The sequence below is a fragment of the Silurus aristotelis genome, assembly GCF_946808225.1.
Source record: "Silurus aristotelis genome assembly, chromosome: 4".
NCBI lineage: Eukaryota > Metazoa > Chordata > Actinopteri > Siluriformes > Siluridae > Silurus > Silurus aristotelis.
The window spans coordinates 13,798,268-13,820,114 of NC_139577.1; the positions used below are offsets into that span (position 1 = coordinate 13,798,268).

The 21,847-nt window shown below is 38.2% G+C and overlaps 2 protein-coding genes across 4 annotated transcripts in view; one reads left to right on the forward strand and one right to left on the reverse strand.

Annotated features, from left to right (window-relative positions):
* Positions 1 to 4,584: 4,584 nt before the first annotated feature.
* Positions 4,585 to 8,257, reverse strand: commd8 (COMM domain containing 8). The gene is made up of 5 exons (XM_083540613.1): positions 8,114 to 8,257; positions 7,636 to 7,791; positions 6,915 to 7,067; positions 5,301 to 5,456; positions 4,585 to 5,186 (listed from the first exon to the last, which is right to left on the reverse strand). Exons 1-5 carry the CDS (start codon positions 8,156 to 8,158, stop codon positions 5,166 to 5,168), a joined length of 531 nt encoding a protein of 176 aa, XP_083396739.1. The 5' UTR covers positions 8,159 to 8,257; the 3' UTR covers positions 4,585 to 5,165.
* Positions 8,258 to 13,760: 5,503 nt separating this feature from the next.
* Positions 13,761 to 21,847, forward strand: part of atp10d (ATPase phospholipid transporting 10D) — a 31,658-nt gene continuing 23,571 nt past the window's right edge. Inside the window, exons 1-2 of one of the 3 annotated variants that reach the window (XM_083540209.1) lie at positions 13,761 to 14,152; positions 15,158 to 15,504. In XM_083540209.1, the coding sequence (XP_083396335.1) occupies positions 15,215 to 15,504 (290 nt within the window). In that variant the 5' untranslated portion in view covers positions 13,761 to 14,152; positions 15,158 to 15,214. Of the gene's footprint in view, positions 14,178 to 15,157; positions 15,505 to 21,847 lie in introns of all 3 variants that reach the window. The other 2 variants (XM_083540212.1, XM_083540210.1) reach the window with 2 other exon arrangements.

The following is a 21,847-nucleotide window of genomic DNA, read 5'->3' on the forward strand; positions in this document are numbered from 1 at the left end:
TATCTACCAGCCTTTTAAATATTTGCACTGTATTTGGGACAGTTTATTTAGACTTTAACGATACTGCAGCTTTGGTTTAGTTATGAGATGCCTATGTGCACATGTGCTAATACTCTTGGTAAATACTTGCGTATTAGATAGTCCACATTGTTAGTGTAGCCACACTTAGCTCTTTTACACAATGTGTTACAACATGATGACCAATTAGAAAATACAGCAAACAGGGATATAATCATATATATATATATATATATATATATATATATAATATATATATATATATATATATATATATATATATATATATATATATATATATATATATATATATATATATATATTATTATTTATTTTATTTTTTTTATCTCAGTGGCGGGCCATGCATTTTACACCTTCAGGCCTTCACCGGTGTCCTACCTGAATCAATCCACCTCTTGATACCATCAGTACGAGGCCATGGCTCTAAAAAAACATCAATATTATAGAGAAACGCAGTATAACAGAGCATTGCATCACAGACTGGTATCTCAAGCTGTGAGACTGAATGCGACTACTAATGCAAGAAACACATTTAAAACATATCAACAAGCAGACACAGCTGCACCGCTGGCATACATTATCTTTAGCAGAAGCATCAATATTAACCTCATAAAATGACCCCGGGTTTCTGTGCATCTTTGTGCATTGTTTCTGTGCATTACAGTTGTCCTGGGGATATAAAATGAAGCCAAATTGTTTTTTTGTTGTTTTTTTTTTTTTACAAATTCTACAGGAAAGAAAACACAAAAGTATAAACAGTTCATGAAAAAGCTTAACAACAGTATTGAACTGGTTTGGACGATTTTCCTAACGATGTCCAGCTTTTCTTGAAAAGTCCGTCTTGTACATGTCCTTCTAAGTGTATCTGTGACCAAATTATTTTCTTTTCCTCTGTTATTCATTGTGAAATTAAAAAATCTACACGGATATGTTTGCTTGTGCAGTTTGCTACAGATGACCATCCAATCAAATTACCTAAAATTGTTATTATGCGCCTGTGAATAGACTTTTGGAAATACAAAAATACACTTATAGGGACTTACATTGAAACTTAAGTCAGCGATTCTGATAGAAAATCACTTATGGCCTGCCACTGATTTTATTTATATATATATATATATATATATATATATATATATATATATATATATATATATATATATATATACACACACACACACACACAGTATAACAAAAGTGAGTACACCCCTCAGCAACTATTTTAGTAGATCTTCTCAAGGGACAATACTATAGAAATTAAACTTGCAAATATTTTAGTCAATGTGCAGATTGTATAGCAGTATACATTTACAGACTTTTTAAAAAAAACTCTGTCATTATTGTCAAAATAGCTGGCAACAAAAGTGAGTACACCCTAAGTGATAACAGCTGTACGTCAGTTAACCATGCAAAGCAACATGTCCTATTCATATTCATGTTTTTGTCTGCTTGACAGGACCATACAAATTTGTGTATCTTTTATAACAGCAGTTAAAATTTGGTGCTTTGAGTACAATTCTCTCATACTGTCCAGTAGATGTTCAACATGACACATGTGAATGAACTCTCTGAGGATTTGAGAATTAGAATTGTTGCTCCCCACAAAGACAGCCTAGACTATAAGAAGATGTGTAACACCCTGAAACTGAGTAACAGTACATTGGCCTGAGTCATTCAAAGAGACAGGTTTCACTAGGAACAGACCTCACAAGGGTCGATCAAAGAAGCATTGACTTTTCTAATATAGATCCAAGTTTTATTTCTATAGTATTGTACCTTGAGAAGATACTGAAATGGTTTCTGAAATGTAAGGGGTGTACTGACTTTCATGAAATACTGTATATATTAAGGGTGTAATGGTAGCCAAAATTTGTGGTCCTGCTAAATTTTGGAACGTAACAGGGCAGCAATGAGAAGAAAAAATTGCTTGTCTTTGTTTATATTTTTAAAACAATTTTATCTAAAAAGCCTGCGTAGTTAAATATATACAAATATTTTATATTTTTTTACAAATAAAATAGAATAAATTAATTGAATGCGATACACTTTTTATTATATTGATTAAATTTAGTAATTAAATTGGCACTCATTAAATTGCTCAAATAAAATTTGATAAGTGGACATTTTTTATTTGATAGTTTACATTTGTTAGACCCCATTTGGATAATACAGATGTGTATATAAGTGTGTTACATTTAATATTTACTTTTCCAAAGATATGATCTACTTAACTGTTCTACTTATTTCTGCCTACTTTAACAAATGTTAAAGAGAAATGTTCAGAGAAACTCTTGAAGCTGGACAAAAAAACCCCGCAAAAGTATATCTTTTGTTTTAATGCATGTGCAGAACAAATCTTATTTCTGGTAAGGTCTGAGTAGCCACAGTGACACTGCGCTAACTCTTGTTTCTTTTTTTTTTATATACCCTTGGTATTGTGTATGTTTTGAAGTGTAATAAATGAACTCAAAGTGCGGGCAGAGACTAAACAAACTTGCAGTCTGCCACTTAATACGTTTCAGAGGGAACTTTTATCTATGTAAAGGATTGCATTCGAATACTAGATTAGTAGATAGTAGATTAGCATGGCCCCTGCGCAAGAATGTCATAAATACCAAACCAAAAGTCCTGTACTGAAACAATTTCTGTACGAATATGTGTACCATTAAACCCCTAATATATATATATATTTACACACACAAACCCCAATCAGGTATAACATTAAAATTATAACAAGTGAAGTAAATTACACTGATTATCTCTACATCATGGTGCCATTTAGTAGGTGGGATACATTTAGCAGCAAGTGAACATTTTGCCCTCAAAGTTGAGGTGTTAAAAGCAGGAAAAATGGGCAAGCGCAAGGATTTGAGTGAGTTTAACGAGGGCCTAATTGTGATGGCTAGATGTTTTTTTTTGGTCTGCAGTGGTCGGTATCTATCAAAAGTGGTCCAAGGAAGGAACAGTGGCGACTCGGCAACAGGCTCATGGGCATCAAAGACTCAATAGTGCACGTGGGGTGTGAAGGCTGGTCTGGACCTTATGGTCCGATTGAACAGACGAGCTCATGTAGTTTAAATTGCTGAAGAACTTAATGCTGTTAATGCTCGATGGATCAGGACTGTTTTGGCAGCAGAAGGGGGGGACACTATCATAATGGTCATAATGGTATGCCCGGTTGATGTATTTACATATTCACAGAACCTGTGTGAAAGTTGAATTTTTTCATTTAAGTCAGGTAAAATGTCACCATTGTTTCTTGTACTAACAGACATTACAAAGTGTTGTTGTATACTGTTAATATACTTGCTTTTTATCAAATTAAAAGGATTAGAGGCACTGAAAGAAATCTAAATGTCCAGAAATGCACATTTTGACTTAAATCCCCTGCCTTACACCGGTACACATTACTCAAGTTAACCATCAAAAGCTATGTGAAATATGCCCCTCCTTGGAAGATATGTTTTGTAGCAGAGGTTAGTGATTTATATTGGTTTCTGTACAACCTTGTGGTTCGAGTATCAAACCTTTTTTTATTATTATTATTATTATTATTTTTAGCTTTAAACATATTCACTGTGACTTGTGTGGTACCCAGGATAACGTCAGAAACAAAAGAGAAAATGCCAAACCACAGACAGGATCCAGCCGACCTGCTGTTATTTCTTCAGGCTTAAATTGTGCCTTTGAAAATTGTGATGTACAGGGTCAAGCAGAAAGCAAGTATGGAAAAAACGCAGTGAATTCACTTTTCTAGAAAACAATCTTAAGGTTTCCATAATGACAAGGAGATTTGGGCTTTTTAAACTATTCTATGTTAACAGTATATATTTTGGATAGGCATTGTGGAAACTAATAGAGGAACATTTCAAAATATCAATGACAATCTAAGACTTAGTCAATAAAAAAAAAATACAGCATTTCTGTTCACGTTCTGATTTAACATTACATACACAATGCATACACACAAAAGTTTATTGCTATTTAAAGCTGTTTATATGGCATAGTTGTGAACCAAATTCATGCTTTTTCTCTTTGTGCTGCACTGCTGAAGGGGACGTGCACTAGTGGAATGTTTGTGAGACCAACGAGTGCACATGTCATGTTCTAAACACAAACACAGTTCGACGTGAGAACCCGTGACAGCTTCAAATAAAAGATTTCACCACATTGTGCTGTTGTCTTCTAAGGGAGTTTTTCCTTGCCACAGTCGCCATGGCTGCTCATCAGGGGGTAAATACACATCGTTCATCTTAAGCTGCTTGGAGAAAATGTCTGTTGTGAGAAGCGCTATAAAAATAAACGATTAATTTGCTGTAGTGCTACAGAGGAAACTTAACAGAAGATGCTCCACACCTGCTGCAGAATGCCATTTGCCTCTCTCGTGTATGTCAGAGTGTAAACTAACCTTTTACAGAACCTCTCAAGAACCACTTTGACAAGTGTATCTTACTTTCACCTGCAGATCTTAAGTATGAGTGAGAGAAGTTGCTGTAGCTCAGCAGCAGATGTGTGCAAAATGAAGCAAATGGCTGAGAGGTGGAACAACATTAAATGCAGTTTATTAAACAACCAGCTCTGTCTCTCCTATCATACATCTATACAGCCAGGGTTCTCCATAGGGGTAGAAAAAAAGGCAAATGAAAATTGAAGACAGTCAATTGAAACTGAAAGACTTGTCTAGACCAGGGACAGAAAGCTGATGTGGAAACTTCTAATCAGATAGACTCTGTTTGCATTAATTTTCATCAGTTACAGGCTCTGCTCACATTAATTACTGTCTGCTACTCTCGAACGAGCAGTGATATATAGGTATATCTATCAGGAGTTCTGCTGTGCTCACTGCATTAATGTGCATCAGTTACAATCTTAAATATTCAGCATGTGCTCATTTGAAATCTGCTCAATTCTTCACATGGATTAGAATAGAAAAGTGTACACAAGCAAAAATTTTGTTAGTCCATTTCCAATGTTGTTACACACGATCTGAACCTTAGCCGACTGAGGCGCTGAGCCACAGCTATACCATATTTTCCTGGTTGCACAACGTCCTTTAAAAGCGTCGCAGATCCTCGTTCCCGAGCCAGTTCTCAGCTCTTGATCCACAGGTTTTTAATATGCTCCGTTCATTTCATCTGTAGGACCACCTACACAGTGTGTTGAAGGAGACATCAATACATGTGGTAACATCAATGTACCGATCCAAAATGGTAGGCAATAAAATGATGACAAATAATGCCTGTGTGAGAGAAAGCACGTACCTTATTTGCAGCTTCTAATGTGGTGATGAGCGTGTTTAACTCTTCTTTGTTCATTTCTATGTTTACAGCTTTCTGGATTCCATCCTCTGTCAGGTCAAGACTGAGGTTTAGTAGAGGAGTGTTTAATGATGACAGCTTATCACTGGATAATGCAAGCTAAACCGAAAATAAGGGAAAGAGGAGATTTTAAAAAAGCTCTTTGGTCAGCAAACTCATTGTCTTAACTAAGACAAGATAAATTATACCTTTATTTGTCCCACAGTGGGGAAATTTCTATGTTACAGAAAAGAAAAATGTGCTAATATAAAGCAGGGCTTGAACTGCAGTGATATCTTGTTTCCTTTTTGATATACTTCTGAAATCAAAGTGAACAGATTTCCAATGCTTATATTCTAGGAGGTCGACTGTTTTACTGATATTGATATCTATGTTGTATACTGATTAATCAACCGATAAGAGTGAAAATGCTTTTCTTTTGGCTTCTCCCATTAGGGGTCGCCTCAGTGGATCCGTCTCCAAACCCCCGTCCTCTACATCTGCCTCTTTCACACCGACTACCTGCATGTCTTCCCTCACCACATCCATAAACCTCCTCCTTGGCCTTCCTCTTTTCTTTCCTCCTGGTGGCTCCATCCTCAGCATTCTTCTACTGATATACCCCATGTTCCTCCTCTGCACATGTCCAAACCATCTCAATCTCACCTCCCTCACCTTGTCCCTAAAACGTCCTACATGCTCTGTCCCTCTAATAAACTCTTTTTTAATCCTGTCCATCCTCATCACTCCCAACGAAAACTTTAACATCTTCAGCTCTGCTACCTCCATTAAAATGGGTTTAAAACTCCATGTAAAATAGCACTGAACATTAATACAAAATAAATAAATTAATAAATATAATAAAATGAATAATTTCAATGCTCTGGACTTTGTGAATACATTTAAAGTATCCTTTGTAAGGATGACTGGAATTATGTGAAATGGTAATGCTTTAAAATTAAGATTCCATTTGTAACATTAACTGAAGTTAATAAATGTTTCTGAAGTATTGTTTATTTGAACAGTTCATTTTATTGATCAACTTTAGTAAATGCACTATGAACTAACTTGAATGAAGTACAACACTCAGTCTAACGTGTCAAAACAAACAGCACGTGGTGTCAGTGAATCGCCTCTAGAGGCCGCTCTTGTACTGTATAATGACAGCAGGACTTTTCAGCCGCTCAAGCCCAGACGCCACCCGGAAAAACTAGTATCAGTATAGATTATGCAGATAGCCGATAGTTTCAGCAATCGACTATCGTTGCCGATTAATCTGCAAAACCAATGAATCGGTCGATCACTATTAAATTCGGTCATCAACTGTGAGTCGAATGCAATTTTATGCAAAACATCAGAGGCACAAGAACAGTGTACTTTTTGTGTCCTATGTACATGAACAACATCTGTGTCATGTCTTTTAACATTACATGCTCCATGTCAGAAAATAGGTCAGTGGATCAGGGATTCAGATTGATCTGATCTTGATCCAGCCTTCCTGGTAAAAATCATTCCTGATACAATAGTCATTATTAACTTAGTGATCCCTAGACAGGACAACTTTACACTGTTGCGTACTTTTAGCTGCCAGTTGAAGTCGTCGAGTTGCGTACTGCAGATTCTGTAGGTTCTGTCCACCAGAGCTTGCCTGATCTCCTCCTGCCTGGCATGCACACACTGCAGAACAGCCTCTGAATGTGCAGATTCCAAATCACCCAACAATTCCTTTATCTACACAAATGCAACATGGGGGAAAAAAAATGCATGAGATACTGCGTGAGCTCAACAATTTATATGAATTGTTTGCGATTCTTACATCACATGGTTTACGTCCTAATTAAACGGAGATTAGTTGTTAGACATTCTCAACAACACAAACCTATCAAATATGAATTTACACACTATGTCAAAAGATTTTTTTATGTGGGGCTTTCAAGCTGTTGCCATAAAATTAAAGGCACACAACTGTATAGAATGCCTATAGCATTATCATTTTGGTTCAGAGGAACAAGGGATCAATCCCATCTGTTCCAGCACAACAATTTTCCTATGCACTATAATATAAAGTGGTCCATAAACCTCGGCTTGGTTTCCCAAGAACCCAAGAAAAAGGCACAAGTCTCAATAAACTGGTTTGGGATCAACTGAAATGGGATGCTCTTGTGGTTTAAAAGCACAATGTCTAATAGAAAGTCTTGCCACAAGAGTGGAGTCAATTACAGATGCAAAGAGAGGCCCAAGCACATGTAGGAATGATTAGACAGGGGTCCAAGTACAATTAAAATTTCAGATACGTAACCTCCTGGTCTGAGCATTTCCTCCCAACTGCAACTCGAAAGAAGTGGGTTAGGGAGCTGATCAGTTCACCCCACTCCGGAAGACTCCATGTTGCACCATACTCCAGGCGCTTGGGCTGATTTCGACCACAGAGCCCATCCACCACCCTGTGCAGGAGCTGAACAAGCAGCAATGATGAGAAGTTAAATCATGATATGCAGCAATAATAATAATAATAATAATAATAATAATAAAATAAAACAATTTTACTATTATTCAACAATATCCCTTCAACTCATAATTCCCACGGCTGAATAAATATTTTGACTTTGCGCCTGTTGTACATCTGGATTGATGCTGTATACTAGTGTGAGCTCGTTCTCCATATAAAACGTTTCCTTTCTCCATTAAACGCACTGCATGCAGCAATTAATTTCCACACCATTATGCAAAGCTGACTTGTTATAAACCGATACACATCTCAATGTCCTGTTACCTACTTTAGGACACTCTGTTGGAGATAATTTATCGAGCAGTTTCAGCATGGCGGCTTCCACTTCCGCTTTCCTGCCTCAGCTGAGACGCATATCACATGGCTGATGCAGCTAAAGCTGTGTTGCCAGAACCACAATTTTCGCGCTTTAGTTTTAGTGTATAATCTGTCTGTTTTGAGTACATGATGTCAAATAAAAATCACATATAAAGATTGTTTACTTTTACATTATTAACACAAAGATTTAAAAATAAAAACACAACTCAAGGACAAATAGTGATGCTTTAAGAAAAGGTCGATAAAGGGGTCGCGTGTTTTCAACGGACCTGGCGACCATAAGTTAGGAGTCATTTGACGTGTTTAGTGGATTAGACCCATTTAATGCATTAGTTCTCAAATGATAACTATAGTGTAGACGTAGCTTTGTTTAACCAACATCATCCAAAGTCAGGGTTTGTTTGTTTTTTGTTTTTTTCTTTTGCAATTAAGGGTAATTTCGCGCGAACTGAAGGTATATTTTACAAGACAAAAAAAAAAAACAAAAAAAAAAAACCAATTAAACCCGGAAGGAAATTTTCAAGCTAAAAGTCTTCCAGGAAATCTCTGAGATCAAACTGTCAGGGATCTTGTCCTTGTGTAATGAACACATTGTTACTGGCATTGGATTTGATTCATTATCCCTGTCGTTTTAACCTCCTACCTGGATGTGGGTTTTTTTACTTAATCACAGCACACATTCAAATGCTTTCTAAAAGTCTTTAAGCAGAAAAGACAGACATACAGATAGATAGATAGATAGATAGATAGATAGATAGATAGATAGATAGATAGATAGATAGATAGATAGATAGATAGATTTGATACATTTGATACATTTGATACATTTACATTATAGCACAGTGGAATTCTTTCTTTGCACATCTCAGCTTGTTAGGAAGTTGGAGGTCAGAGATTATACAGCAACCAGAAAAAATTATGGGCCCAACAATGGCATCTTGGTGGTCCTGGAACCCCTGACCTTCCTATCGACTTAACCATTGAGCTGCCACGTTCCCCCCATTCACTAATATGAATAAATAACTGCTTTTGGCTATTGAATGATTAGCGTGAACACTTTATAGCACCAATTGCTCTATTTAAACCATTTATATTTTTTTTTATATTTTATATGTTTTGAAGCTTTCTTGAGCTGATTTCAAACAGTTTTCTGTTCTTTTTCTCTTGCTTGTTTTTCTTTGTACTCAATAAGCCCTGAATGTTGGTGACTAATGGTAATCTGTGAATGGCAGAAAGCAAAATAACAATGTGCAAGACTTATCCCAGATGTTTCATTTGATTCTTCTTAAATAAATATACAGAGTTCTGTGAAAAATACTGTGCATTTTCAGCTTTCACAGTTGCAGCTATGCTCGCCATACGCAAGTGTAATGTACAGGAATGATATGATAAGTTATTTCTGTATTATCCAAGCAGCATCTTATTCCATCCTTGTTGCACTTAACATTTAGAAAATGTATTGCACATTTACTTTCTCTCATTAAAATATCAGATTCATATTATTCATACACAGATGAAGAAACCACAGTTTATGTTGATGTGCAGCAGTAATAAGGTAGCTGTAGTACACAGGTGTTAATCAGTGTGGTAGATGTAACCTAATATATCCAATGCTATGTTGCACTTGTACTACATCAACATAAATGTACAGACATATATCATGTTATAACAATACACACTGTTCAACCATAAAAAAAAAAAAAAGTCTACCTGCCTAATCATTTGTAGATCCCTTTGAGACTCCAAAACAGCTTTGACCTGTCAAGGCTTGAACTCCACAAAACCTGTGAAGAAGATAATTGCAAATCCTTTTTAAGTCTGGTAAGTTCTACAGTGGGACTTCAATAGATATTACCTGTTTGTCCAGTACATCCCAAAGATTCTAGTTCAGGGAATACCATTGCCATAAATGGGTGTTACTTGGTCTGCAACATTATTTAGGTAGGTCATTCCTACTTTGTCAAAGTAACATCCACATGAGTGCCAGGGCTCAAGGTTGTCCATAAGCAATACACACACTTTCAGCCATCCTTGTACTGTAAAAGAAAATGTAATTTATCAGCTCAGGACACCTTCTTCAACTTTTCTATGGTCCATTTCTGATGCCTGCATGACCATTGTAAGCATTCTTAATTGTGGACATGAGTCAGCATCGGCACTCTGATCGGCCAAAAGCTACTCAACAGCTACACTTTTCTATCAGAGCCAGCATGAACTATTTTAGCAGTTTTTCAGCTTTAACACCCCACTTCTGTAGTTACAGAGATGTTATTTATGATCCTAGTCACCTAGCATTTATAATTTCACTTCTAATAAAGTCCCTACTGTCATTTACTGTTTCCAACACATCAGTTTCCAGAACTCTGCCATCCATTTGCTGTATCAGATATTCCACCCACTGATAGGTACTACTCTAGTATGACAAGCATTTATTATTAGGTGGGAAGTTAGTAGGTCAGTGGTTAAGGCTCTGGGTTACTAATCGGAGGGTCCGGGATCGCCAAGCTGTTACTCTTGGGACCCTTGAGCAAGGCTCTTAACCGCTATGTGTATATATATATAGAATTGTAGATTCACACTGAAGGCATCAAAACTATGAATTAACACATGTGGAATTATATATGGAATTATATACATAACAAAAAAGTGTGAAACAACTGAAAAATGTCATATTCTAGGTTCTTCAAAGTAGCCACCTTTTGCTTTGATTACTGCTTTGCACACTCTTGGCATTCTCTTGATGAGCTTCACCTGAAATGGTCTTCCAACAGTGTTGAAGGAGTTCCCCGAGAGATGCTTGGCACTTGTTGGCCCTTTTGCCTTCACTCTGCGGTCCAGCTCACCCCTAAACCATCTCGATTGGGTTCAGGTCCGGTGACTGTGGAGGCCAGGTCATCTGGCGCAGCACCCCATCACTCTCCTTCTTGGTCCAATAGACCTTGATGCCTTCAGTGTGACTCTACAATTTTCATAGTCATGAAAATAAAGAAAACTCTTTGAATGAGAAGGTGTGTCCAAACCTTTGGTCTGTACTGTGTATATATATATATATATATATATATATATATATATATATATATATACAGTGAGGAAAATAAGTATTTGAACACCCTGCTATTTTGCAAGTTCTCCCACTTAGAAATCATCTTGGGGTCTGAAATTGTCATCGTAGGTGCATGTCCACTGGGAGAGACATAATCTAAAAAAAAAAATCCAGAAATCACAATTTATGATTTTTAAACTATTTATTTGTATGATACAGCTGCAAATAAGTATTTGAACACCTGTCTATCAGCTAGAATTCTGACCCTTAAAGACCTGTTAGTCTGCCTTTAAAATGTCCACCTCCACTACATTTATTATCCTAAATTAGATGCACCTGTTTGAGGTCGTTGGCTGCATAAAGACACCTGTCCACCCCATACAATCAGTAAGAATCCAACTACTAACATGGCCAAGACCAAAGAGCTGTCCAAAGACACTAGAGACAAAATTGTACACCTCCACAAGGCTGGAAAGGGCTACGGGGAAATTGCCAAGCAGCTTGGTGAAAAAAGGTCCACTGTTGGAGCAATTATTAGAAAATGGAAGAAGCTAAACATGACTGTCAATCTCCCTCGGACTGGGGCTCCATGCAAGATCTCACCGCGTGGGGTCTCAATGATCCTAAGGAAGGTGAGAAATCAGCCCAGAACTACACGGGAGGAGCTGGTCAATGACCTGAAAAGAGCTGGGACCACCGTTTCCAAGGTTACTGTTGGTAATACACTAAGACATCATGGTTTAAAATCATGCATGGCACGGAAGGTTCCCCTGCTTAAACCAGCTCATGTCCAGGCACGTCTTTAGTTTGCCAATGACCATTTGGATGATCCAGAGGAGTCATGGGAGAAAGTCATGTGGTCAGATGAGACCAAAATAGAACTTTTGCGTCATAATTCCACTAAACGTGTTTGGAGGAAGAAGAATGATGAGTACCATCCCAAGAACACCATCCCTACTGTGAAGCATGGGGGTGGTAGCATCATGCTTTGGGGGTGTTTTTCTGTACATGGGACAGGGCGACTGCACTGTATTAATGAGAGTATGACCGGGGCCATGTATTGCGAGATTTTGGCGAACAACCTCCTTCCCTCAGTTAGAGCATTGAAGATGGGTCGAAGCTGGGTCTTCCAACATGAAAATGACCCGAAGCACACAGCCAGGATAACCAAGGAGTGGCTCTGTAAGAAGCATATCAAGGTTCTGGCGTGGCCTAGCCAGTCTCCAGACCTAAACCCAATAGAGAATCTTTGGAGGAAGCTCAAACTCCGTGTTTCTCAGCGACAGGCCAGAAACCTGACTGATCTAGAGAAGATCTGAGTGGAGGAGTGGGCCAAAATCCCCCCTGCAGTGTGTGCAAACCTGGTGAAAAACTACAGGAAACGTTTGACCTCTGTAATTGCAAACAAAGGCTCCTGTACCAAATATTAACATTGACTTTTTCAGGTGTTCAAATACTTATTTGCAGCTGTATCATACAAATAAATAGTTAAAAAATCATATATTGTGATTTCTGGATTTTTTTTTTAGATTATGTCTCTCACAGTGGACATGCACCTATGATGACAATTTCAGACCCCTCCATGATTTCTAAGTGAGAGAACTTGCAAAATAGCAGGGTGTTCAAATACTTATTTTCCTCACTGTATATATATATATATATATATATATATATATACAGTACAGACCAAAAATGTCTGACCCCAACATTGCTGGAATATTTGAAGAATATCCCTAATGTTTCCCTAATGGTACTAATTTTATTAACAGATGATTAATGCAGGACACATTTCGGTTTGACCATTTTTATTGAAAATATAAATAACTAAATATAAAAAGAAGCTGAATTAAAACCTTTAACGCAACACACATTTATTCACAATGTCCTTTACTTTTACTTTACTCTTTTCTATATTTTTAAAAACACCACTGAAAAATATTTTTTAATCACTAAAGGATTTTATTCACTTTGATGCGCCAAGTCTCAAATAAAGCACCAAAATTACCCATGATGGACATATTCGGTCATTAAAACCGTTAGTGTTTTCCAATTAGTGTCCTGAAGATTTACTAATTTACATTTACATTTACAAGAATATTTTGGCTTTATGCTCTATGTTGAGTTTGGTTTCACTAATAATAAACATGCATTTGCATATAAAGCCTCCATATTTGTCTATGGCTATGTTGATATTAAAAACCTGAAAAGTATTCATTTAAGGTACTAGAACAGATCAATATGTCCGATTAAGGTGAATAACTCATGGCAATCGTGCGATTAATCGCGATTATGAACTAAATAAGACCAAGTGTAGACTAATTTCAGATTTCAAAACTGAATGCAGTTTTGTTTGTATCACACTATTCAAAATGAACATGCTCCCAAAGCAGTTTAACACAGTTAAAGAGGTTCTAAAGTTAAAATTTACAGGTTCATCCTTAATGAGAGAGGCAGAGGCACGAGGAACCTTGAGAGGAACATTTATTCGAGTTTTATAGCACTTCTGAATTGTGTGTAAGTTTACTGATGAGATAAAAATATATGAAATTTGAGCGAGAGAGAGGGAGGGAAAAAGAGAAAGAAAGTGTGTTCATGCAACCTCCCCTTGCATGATGGAAGCAGAAAAAGGGGAACCTACACCAGCAGTGTATTTTGTTGATTTAGAAATGCGCTCCTCGTGTCTAAAAGGATTTTAGTGGAAAATCGGAACTTCCCACACATGCAAATGCACCAGAAGGTTTACCAATGATGCGCAAAAGGCACAACGAGATCCGCGCAAGTCCCTGCTGTAAAAGCCGCTTGGTGTCGAAAATGTAACTAACGCCGATAATCTGATACATAACAACCAGGAAAAGGAAACCGCTCAGCCCGCCTTACTTCATCCCCTCAACACGCCGACTTGATGAAGCCCGTGGGGTCGTGCAGAAGAGCCGATGAGCTGAGCGGGTAAGTTTTATTACAGCTGGATGCGGTAAGTTGGTTAGCAGGCTAGCTAACAAACCAGGTCTGACCAAACCCTGAGCTTCAGATGAGCCGGAGAGGGAGAAGTATTAAATAGTAAAATAGTTGGAAGAGACTCTGGGTATAAACGATCATACAGATGATGTTATTTAAGTACACAAACGTGTGCTTATGTTGCATACAAATAGGTATAGGCGTATTGCTTTTTTGCTGTATTTTTCATTACTATCAGTTCATATAGCGGGCCTTCTCCAGACCTAATAGGAAGTCGGAGCGATTTCAATCAAAGGCGTGTTTCGTGTCGGATAAAGATCTCGGGATTTCTCCTGCGTGTTGTTTTATAAACTCATGAGGAGAAGCAACTCATGGAACCCGATTAACATGAGCTTTTGTCCCCCTTAGCCGGGGAACTTACAGACCTGAGTGGGAAAGTTTTTGTTATTATGTTGCTCCAAGCGCATCACTTCCAAACAGAGATATAAAGTCATAAACCAGTCCTGATGCTTAACCAGTACTCATGTCTAAACCCTGAAATTGATTTTTTTAATTGCAAAATCAGTTCAGCCTGTCAGAACGTCGGAGAAACCGGAAATGAAATAACAAATCCTACTTTTTTTTGTGAGGCTTATTGCATTGTACTGGGTGTTTGAGATGATCATGACCCGAATGCAGCTGTAGGTTTTTAAAGCTTTATAGCAATCCTCCATGGCCTTATCACAGTCATTTATTTATTTATTTATTTATTTATTTATTTGAGAGAACCACTGCATAATTTAAAAGGTCATACTTGTTTCAGTTGGTGCTTTTTCCCCACTTCCTTTTTTTTTTTTAAACATTTAAATTTTCATGATGAAGACGAGTTTAATTTTGAGCTGAAAACTATAACATATTTTGGCCTGATTGCTGTGAAGATATCGTTTAGCAGACCTCTTACTGTAATACATAAAGCCGATTCCTGTGGTTTAGTTCCCTGTTTGTTTGTGTGTGCAGGGAAGTTGGAAAGGCTGAGTAGGAAACAGGAGTCTTTTTGAACCTCCTGATCCACTAATGGAGGGCATGCATTGGTTTCGGCAAAGATGGCAACAGTTGGCCTCCACAGATTTAACGCAAGGCTGGTCCTCTGCCAATGAAGCACCAAGCTCAAAAGCTGATTTTGATACTAAGGACCACTCGGGACGCAGACTGCCCGGAAAACGAAGAACGGTGGTGGCACGATATGGTCCACTCCGAGCAGAATACCAGAGCATCTCTAAAGGCTATCAAAGCAACAGCATTCGGACCACCAAGTACACCATTCTCAGCTTCATACCCATGAATCTTTTCCAGCAGTTTCACAGGTAAAAGGGTTCATGCAAGGTTTGTGTCATTAAGCAGGATATGAGTAAATGATATCCATTTCATGTAACGTGAGAGATAACAAAGAATGGTGTATTTCCACCTCCTGCAGTAGGTCGTGTCTGAAAACAGCTTGCATGCATTCTAACAGCACTGGCTCAGTGGCTGCGTGAAATGTCCACATTCAAACCACCTTTGAGATTGTTGACAAAATAGTGAACGAACAGACAGTTGAAAAAACATATTGTAGTGCACCAAGCCACAGCATTTTGTGTTTTTTTCTTGTTATTTCTACAGACCATGAATACTGTAAATACCCATACATTTAATTGAAAATGTACATTATGGACTTAATTCTGTGTCTGTGTTTATCCATTTTTGTTACATGAATTAACAACCAACTACATTTTACACTACACAATACTGAGTGGGTAGGAGAATGATGTTTGTTTCCAAATAAGTTATATGCTAACAATTTTTAGATGCAATCATGTGTTGATGATGATTAGAAATTTTGTACATTTTAACAGGACATTATAAGCTGTAAAATCTATTTTCAATGTGTGACCATTCAGACTAAATAGAAAAAGCTTGAATAATGCATGCCCAGTAATGAAGTTGAAAGCGTTGCAAATCCACACCTTTGTGTGGTTTAAAGAAGGGTAAAGAAAGAAAGGTGCTTTATATTTGTCACATGTACTTTACAGCACAGTGAAATTCTTTCCTCGCATGTTCCAGAGATGTTAGGAAGCTGCGGTCAGAGTGCAGGTACAGCCATAGTACGTATTAAGATTTCTTAGCACAATTTACATCTACTGTGAAATCCCTGGTTGCATCACAAGCCTATTTTAAATACTCTGACAGTTGCAATGGTGAGAGAATATTTTGGGGCGGCAGCTTGTTGATATTGGGGCTTGAACCCCAACCTTCTGACCAGAAAGCCAGTGCTTTTACCACCTCCCCCATTAGTTCTCTGAAAATAACTTTTTTTTTTTTTATTACAGAGGATTTTTTGTCAAGATAAATTAAGTTAAACATAATGCCTGGTCAGCGTATAAGTTATTTATCACATTACAACAATATGACAGGTTAAGTGAATAACACTAATTATCTATATTTATCATGCCACCTGTAAGTGGGTTAAATATACAGTATCTTAGTAAAGTAAAGTATTTGTCCTCAAAGTTGACGTGTTGGAAGCAGGAAAAATTTGTAAGCGTAGGGATTTGAACGACTTTGACGAGGGCAAAACTGTGATGGATAGATGACTTCAGTCAGAGCTTCTCCAAAACTGCAGCTCTTGTGGGGTTTTCCTGGTCTGCAGTGGTCAGTATCTATCAGGAAGAAACAGTGGTGAACTGGTGACAGCGTGATGGACAGCCAAGGCTCATTGATGCACGTGGGGAGCAAAGTCTGGTCCATAGACTAGCTCCTGTAGATGAAATTGCTGAAGAGGTCAATGCTGTGAATGCTCAAAGGGTCACGACTGTTTTGGAAGAAAAAGGGTGACCAGCACAATAGTGGGCAGTTGGTCATAATGTTATGGCTGATCGGTGGCTAAGAAGTATTGCCTGGTCGGTGTATTTAAAATGAAATAGACGTTTAGCCTTTATATTAATTTTAACAGTTACTTCATCATGCAGGTAAAATCGAGTGAGTAAAATGGAATGCATGGTCATATTTTAAAAAAATTCTAAAATGTTTGGATATACCGTAATTTCCGGACTATTAAGTGCACCCAAATATAAGCCACACCCACTGAATTTTACAAAGATTTTTATTTTGAACATAAATAAGCCGCTGAAACTAATGAACTTTACACAGGCTTTAACGAAAGACAGTGTCTGTTACACGGTGTAACGGGTGAAATATGTTTCCGGTATTACTGCATGTGTGCAAGACCAAGGAATATGTCCTTATTATTTTCTGATGCTCATTTTTGAAGTTACTTTGACTAACCCGTAAAGATTTTGCCAAGAAAAAAAAAAAAAGCACGAGTTTTGGAAACCTGTCTGTGCTTATATGATTTCTGTTGCAACTGGAGTTAGTGAGCTAGCCAATGACCCAGACTCAATGCCTTACAACGGCTTGTATCTAAACAGTAGCCTACCAAGGAAGTCATTGTTCACTGTCTTCCTCCTTCCTTTCACAACTATTTCTCTCGGGAGTTTTTCATTTGGCATCGTCGTGTGTTTAAAAATCACCATCGGTGGTGAAGCTTTTCTTCCGATGCCGTGCAGCTCAGAACACAGTTGAAGTGCGTTTTTTCATGCCCGGTTGTTTTCAGCGTGACGAATGATTCGCATTTCCTGTAGACAGTCTGAGTGAGCGGCAGGTCAAACGTCAGAGGAACCTCATCCATATTTATGATGTGGTGCGGCCGAATTCAGTGGGAGCGCATCCGATTTAATATAAAGAGTTTCATTGGTTCACCTGAACCCATTCGGCAATTTTATTGGTCTAGTGTTATGGGGCTCAGTTTTTTGGCTTGAAGCTTGTGAAACCGGAAAAAATCCAGGAAGAATCCATAAATTAGCCGCTTCGCTGTTTAAGCCGCGGGGTTCAAAGCGTAGGAAAAAAGTAGCGGCTTATAGTCCGGAAAATACGATAGATGTGGCAATGTAGACTACTGGTTATTTTGAAATTCTCTGAGACCTTGTGAAGGGAAGGGAAGTGAATGTTCATGACTGTGCTATTGGGTTAATTGAAAAGAATTTGCTCCTTAAGAGACTGATTTTATACTGTGGCACTCCAAAGAAACTTCTTCATGGTTGATTTAATGTCTTGCATTCATTTGAAGGGTTGGAGAGAGAGAATAGTCGTCAGCGTAAAATGACATTTTGTTCTCTGATGTCTTTGCAGACCACTGTAAAATAGCTAGTGGTTTGATAGCTAGCAGGAATAAGAGCAACTAAAAGGAAAATAAGTTATGCCTAAGGGTAAGCATAAACTTACTGATTGAACATATTGAATTTTGGATCAAACCTTATCCCTGACGTGAACAAATTGCATTTAACCCAGTGTCCTAAGAAATGAGAATTATTGTCAGAAATCTTCTGATGGTAAACATTTTTAATAATCCAGGTCTGATCTGAGTGCATCACAGAAGGAATTGTTGAAGTGAAGGAATTTAATGTTTAACACAGGTGGCTAAAAATATATATATTTTTAAATCTTTTATATCATCAAGCTCTATACACTGGATTGTATGAGCATGGGGCTACTGGTTCCTTTATCTTTATTATGCATCAATGAAATACTTGATTTACAAAATTATTGGTGGAAGACCGATATTTCCAAGTGATTGAAATGATCAATAAAATACGTCATGCATCAGAGGAGAGAGCTTGCTTAATGTTTTGTAAAAATGACAGCCCTCTGTGTATATTTGCTTGAATATTTTCTTAACTTCATGAAATGCTTCCTTATTTATTATAGGTTTTGTCAGGAACTCTTTTCAGGTTGGATAGTTCACAGTGCTTTTAGTCTTAAAACACATCAGGGACAATGAGACCTTCACTGGTTTTCTTTTTACTAGTACTAGTACTAGACCTACCATGACGGTGTATTTTCAAAGCAGAAGTCCACTCTGGTCCTCTGGGAGCAGGTTTCAGAACAAAGCCGCATAGATTTTGTTAGTTGTTCTAAGTGCTGTTGTTGCGACAGATGGTATTTCAGACCACCGCAGTGGTGTTGACTGTAAGTTTATACAGTCACTATAAGTCTATAAGTCTTTTAATATAGACCATTCCAAAAATTCATGCCTGATTAGGATAGTAATGTGTTGCTTGCATCTGCATTGTTTAAATGCTAGGAAAATATTTGCAGTTAATATTTTAACTTGCAATACAGTTTCTTCAGAATTTCAAAAGACAGAAGCTGTCAATGCAACTGACGGGACAAGGTGCAGTATTTGCATTGAAGGTCAGTCATTTACTTGTTTTTTCCACTAGGTGGAAAAGGTGTGTGCATTGCACCAAAATGGCACAACCCTAAACTGAATTAGTCAATCTGGGGAGTTTTGTATGTTTGTGTTTTGAAATGTAGGGAATGGAAATGTTGCTATATATAGTGTGTGTGTGTGTGTGTGTGTGTGTGTGTGTGTGTGTGTGTGTGTGTGTGTGTGTGTGTGTATATGTATATATATATATATATATATATATATATATATATATATATATATATATATATATATATATATATATATAATATTCAACTGTCAGGAATCCACCTGCCACGCCCCCTTCGGCCCCCTTCGGCGTGTCAGGTGTTTTCTCTGCCGCTTTCTCTGAAGCTCCCGGCTTCAATCGCGCACATATGGTGCTCGTTTAGCATCATCACCAGCTCCTATTTAAACTTCCACACTCTCACCGTCTGTTTTTGTTGGTATATGTTGGTTCACGGCGGTCGTTGTTATCGCTCATGCGTATCCCGGTATGTGTCTTCCCACCGGCACTCTCTTAACGGCTGCTCTTTTCTTCCCAAAGCGCATCGCGGATTCCCCCCGATCCTGCCGGTGTTCATTCTATGCTTTTGCTGCTCATCTTACGTTCTGCGCCGCGCTCCTACCTAGCGCGGCTTTCGCCTCCCGTTCATCGCATAACATTTAACAACAAAAGGCATATGTGCACTAACTAACAGCAGAGATTCACCAGTTTACAATACAACACCTGTAGCAGCTGTATTGAACTGAATTTGGCGGTTTCACTTCAAAAACGTCGACTTAATAGGGTTGTCGAGTTAACCGAGGTCGAGATAAGTGGGTTCCACTGTGTGTGTGTATATATATATTACACACACACACACACACACACACACACACAGTAACACACACACACACAGTAAGGAAAATAAGTATTTGAACACCCTGCTATTTTGCAATTCTCCCACTTATAAATTCATGGAGGGGTCTGAAATTGTCATCGTAGGTGCATGTCCACTGTGAGAGACATAATCAAAAAAATAAAAATCCAGAAATCACAATATATGATTTTTAAACTATTTATTTGTATGATATTTGAACACCGTTCTGACCCTCAAAGACCTGTTAGTCTGCCTTTAAAATGTCCACCTCCACTACATTTATTATCCTAAATTAGATGCGCCTGTTTGAGGTCGTTAGCTGCATAAAGACACCTGTCCACCCCATGCAATCAGTAAGAATCCAACTACTAACATGGCCAAAACCAAAGAGCTGTCCAAAGACACTAGAGACAAAATTGTACACCTCCACAAGGCTGGAAAGGGCTACGGGGAAATTGCCTAAGAAGCTAAACATGACTGCCAATCTCCCTCAGACTGGGGCTCCATGCAACATCTCACCTCATGGGGTCTCAATGATCCTAATTAAGGTGAGAAATCAGCCCAGAACTACATGGGAGGAGCTGGTCAATGACCTGAAAAAAGCTGGGACCAGCGTTTCCAAGGTTACTGTTGGTAATACACGAAGACGTCATGGTTTGAAATCATGCATGGCACGGAAGGTTCCCCTGCTTAAACCAGCACATGTCCAGGCACGTCTTAAGTTTGCCAATGACCATTTGAATGATCCAGAGGAGTCATGGGAGAAAGTCATGTGGTCAGATGTGACCACAATATAACTTTTGGGTCTTAATTCCACTAAACGTGTTTGGAGGAAGAAGAATGATGAGTACTATCCCAAGAACACCATCCCTACTGTGAAGCATGGGGGTGGTAGCATCATGCTTTGGGGGTGTTTTTCTGCACATGGGACAGGGCGACTGCACTGTATTAAGGAGAGGATGACCGGGGCCATGTGTTGCGAGATTTTGGGGAACAACCTCCTTCCCTCAGTTAGAGCATTGAAGATGGGTCGAGGCTGGGTCTTCCAACATGACAATGACCCGAAGCACACAGCCAGGATAACCAAGGTGTGGCTCTGTAAGAAGCATATTAAGGTTCTGGCATGGCCTAGCCAGTCTCCAGACCTAAACCCAATAGAGAATCTTTGGAGGGAGCTCAAACTCCGTGTTTCTCAGCGACAGGCCAGAAACCTGACTGATCTAGAGAAGATCTGTGTGGAGGAGTGGGCCAAGATCCCTCCAGCAGTGTGTGCAAACCTGGTGAAAAACTACAGGAAACGTTTGACCTCTGTAATTGCAAACAAAGGCTACTGTACCAAATATTAACATTGACTTTCTCAGGTGTTCAAATACTTATTTGCAGCTGTATCATACAAATAAATAGTTAAAAAATATCATACATTGTGATTTCTGGATTTTTCTGGATCATACATTCTGATTTCTGGATTTTTTTTTCTGGAAGCATGTGACAAGGATAAAAAATCTATTAAAGACAATATGAGGAAGAAACCATGAAAGGGAC

Bases quoted from the DNA above. Each gene is read 5' to 3' on its own strand.
- commd8 (XM_083540613.1), bottom strand. From the start codon at position 8,158: ATGCTGAAACTGCTCGATAAATTATCTCCAACAGAGTGTCCTAAA. The intron at 7,068-7,635 runs GTTACGTATCTG...GCATTTGTGTAG, and splicing joins GGAAATGCTCAGACCAGGAG to ATAAAGGAATTGTTGGGTGA. The intron at 5,457-6,914 runs GTACGCAACAGT...TTTTCGGTTTAG, and splicing joins ACTTCAACTGGCAGCTAAAA to CTTGCATTATCCAGTGATAA.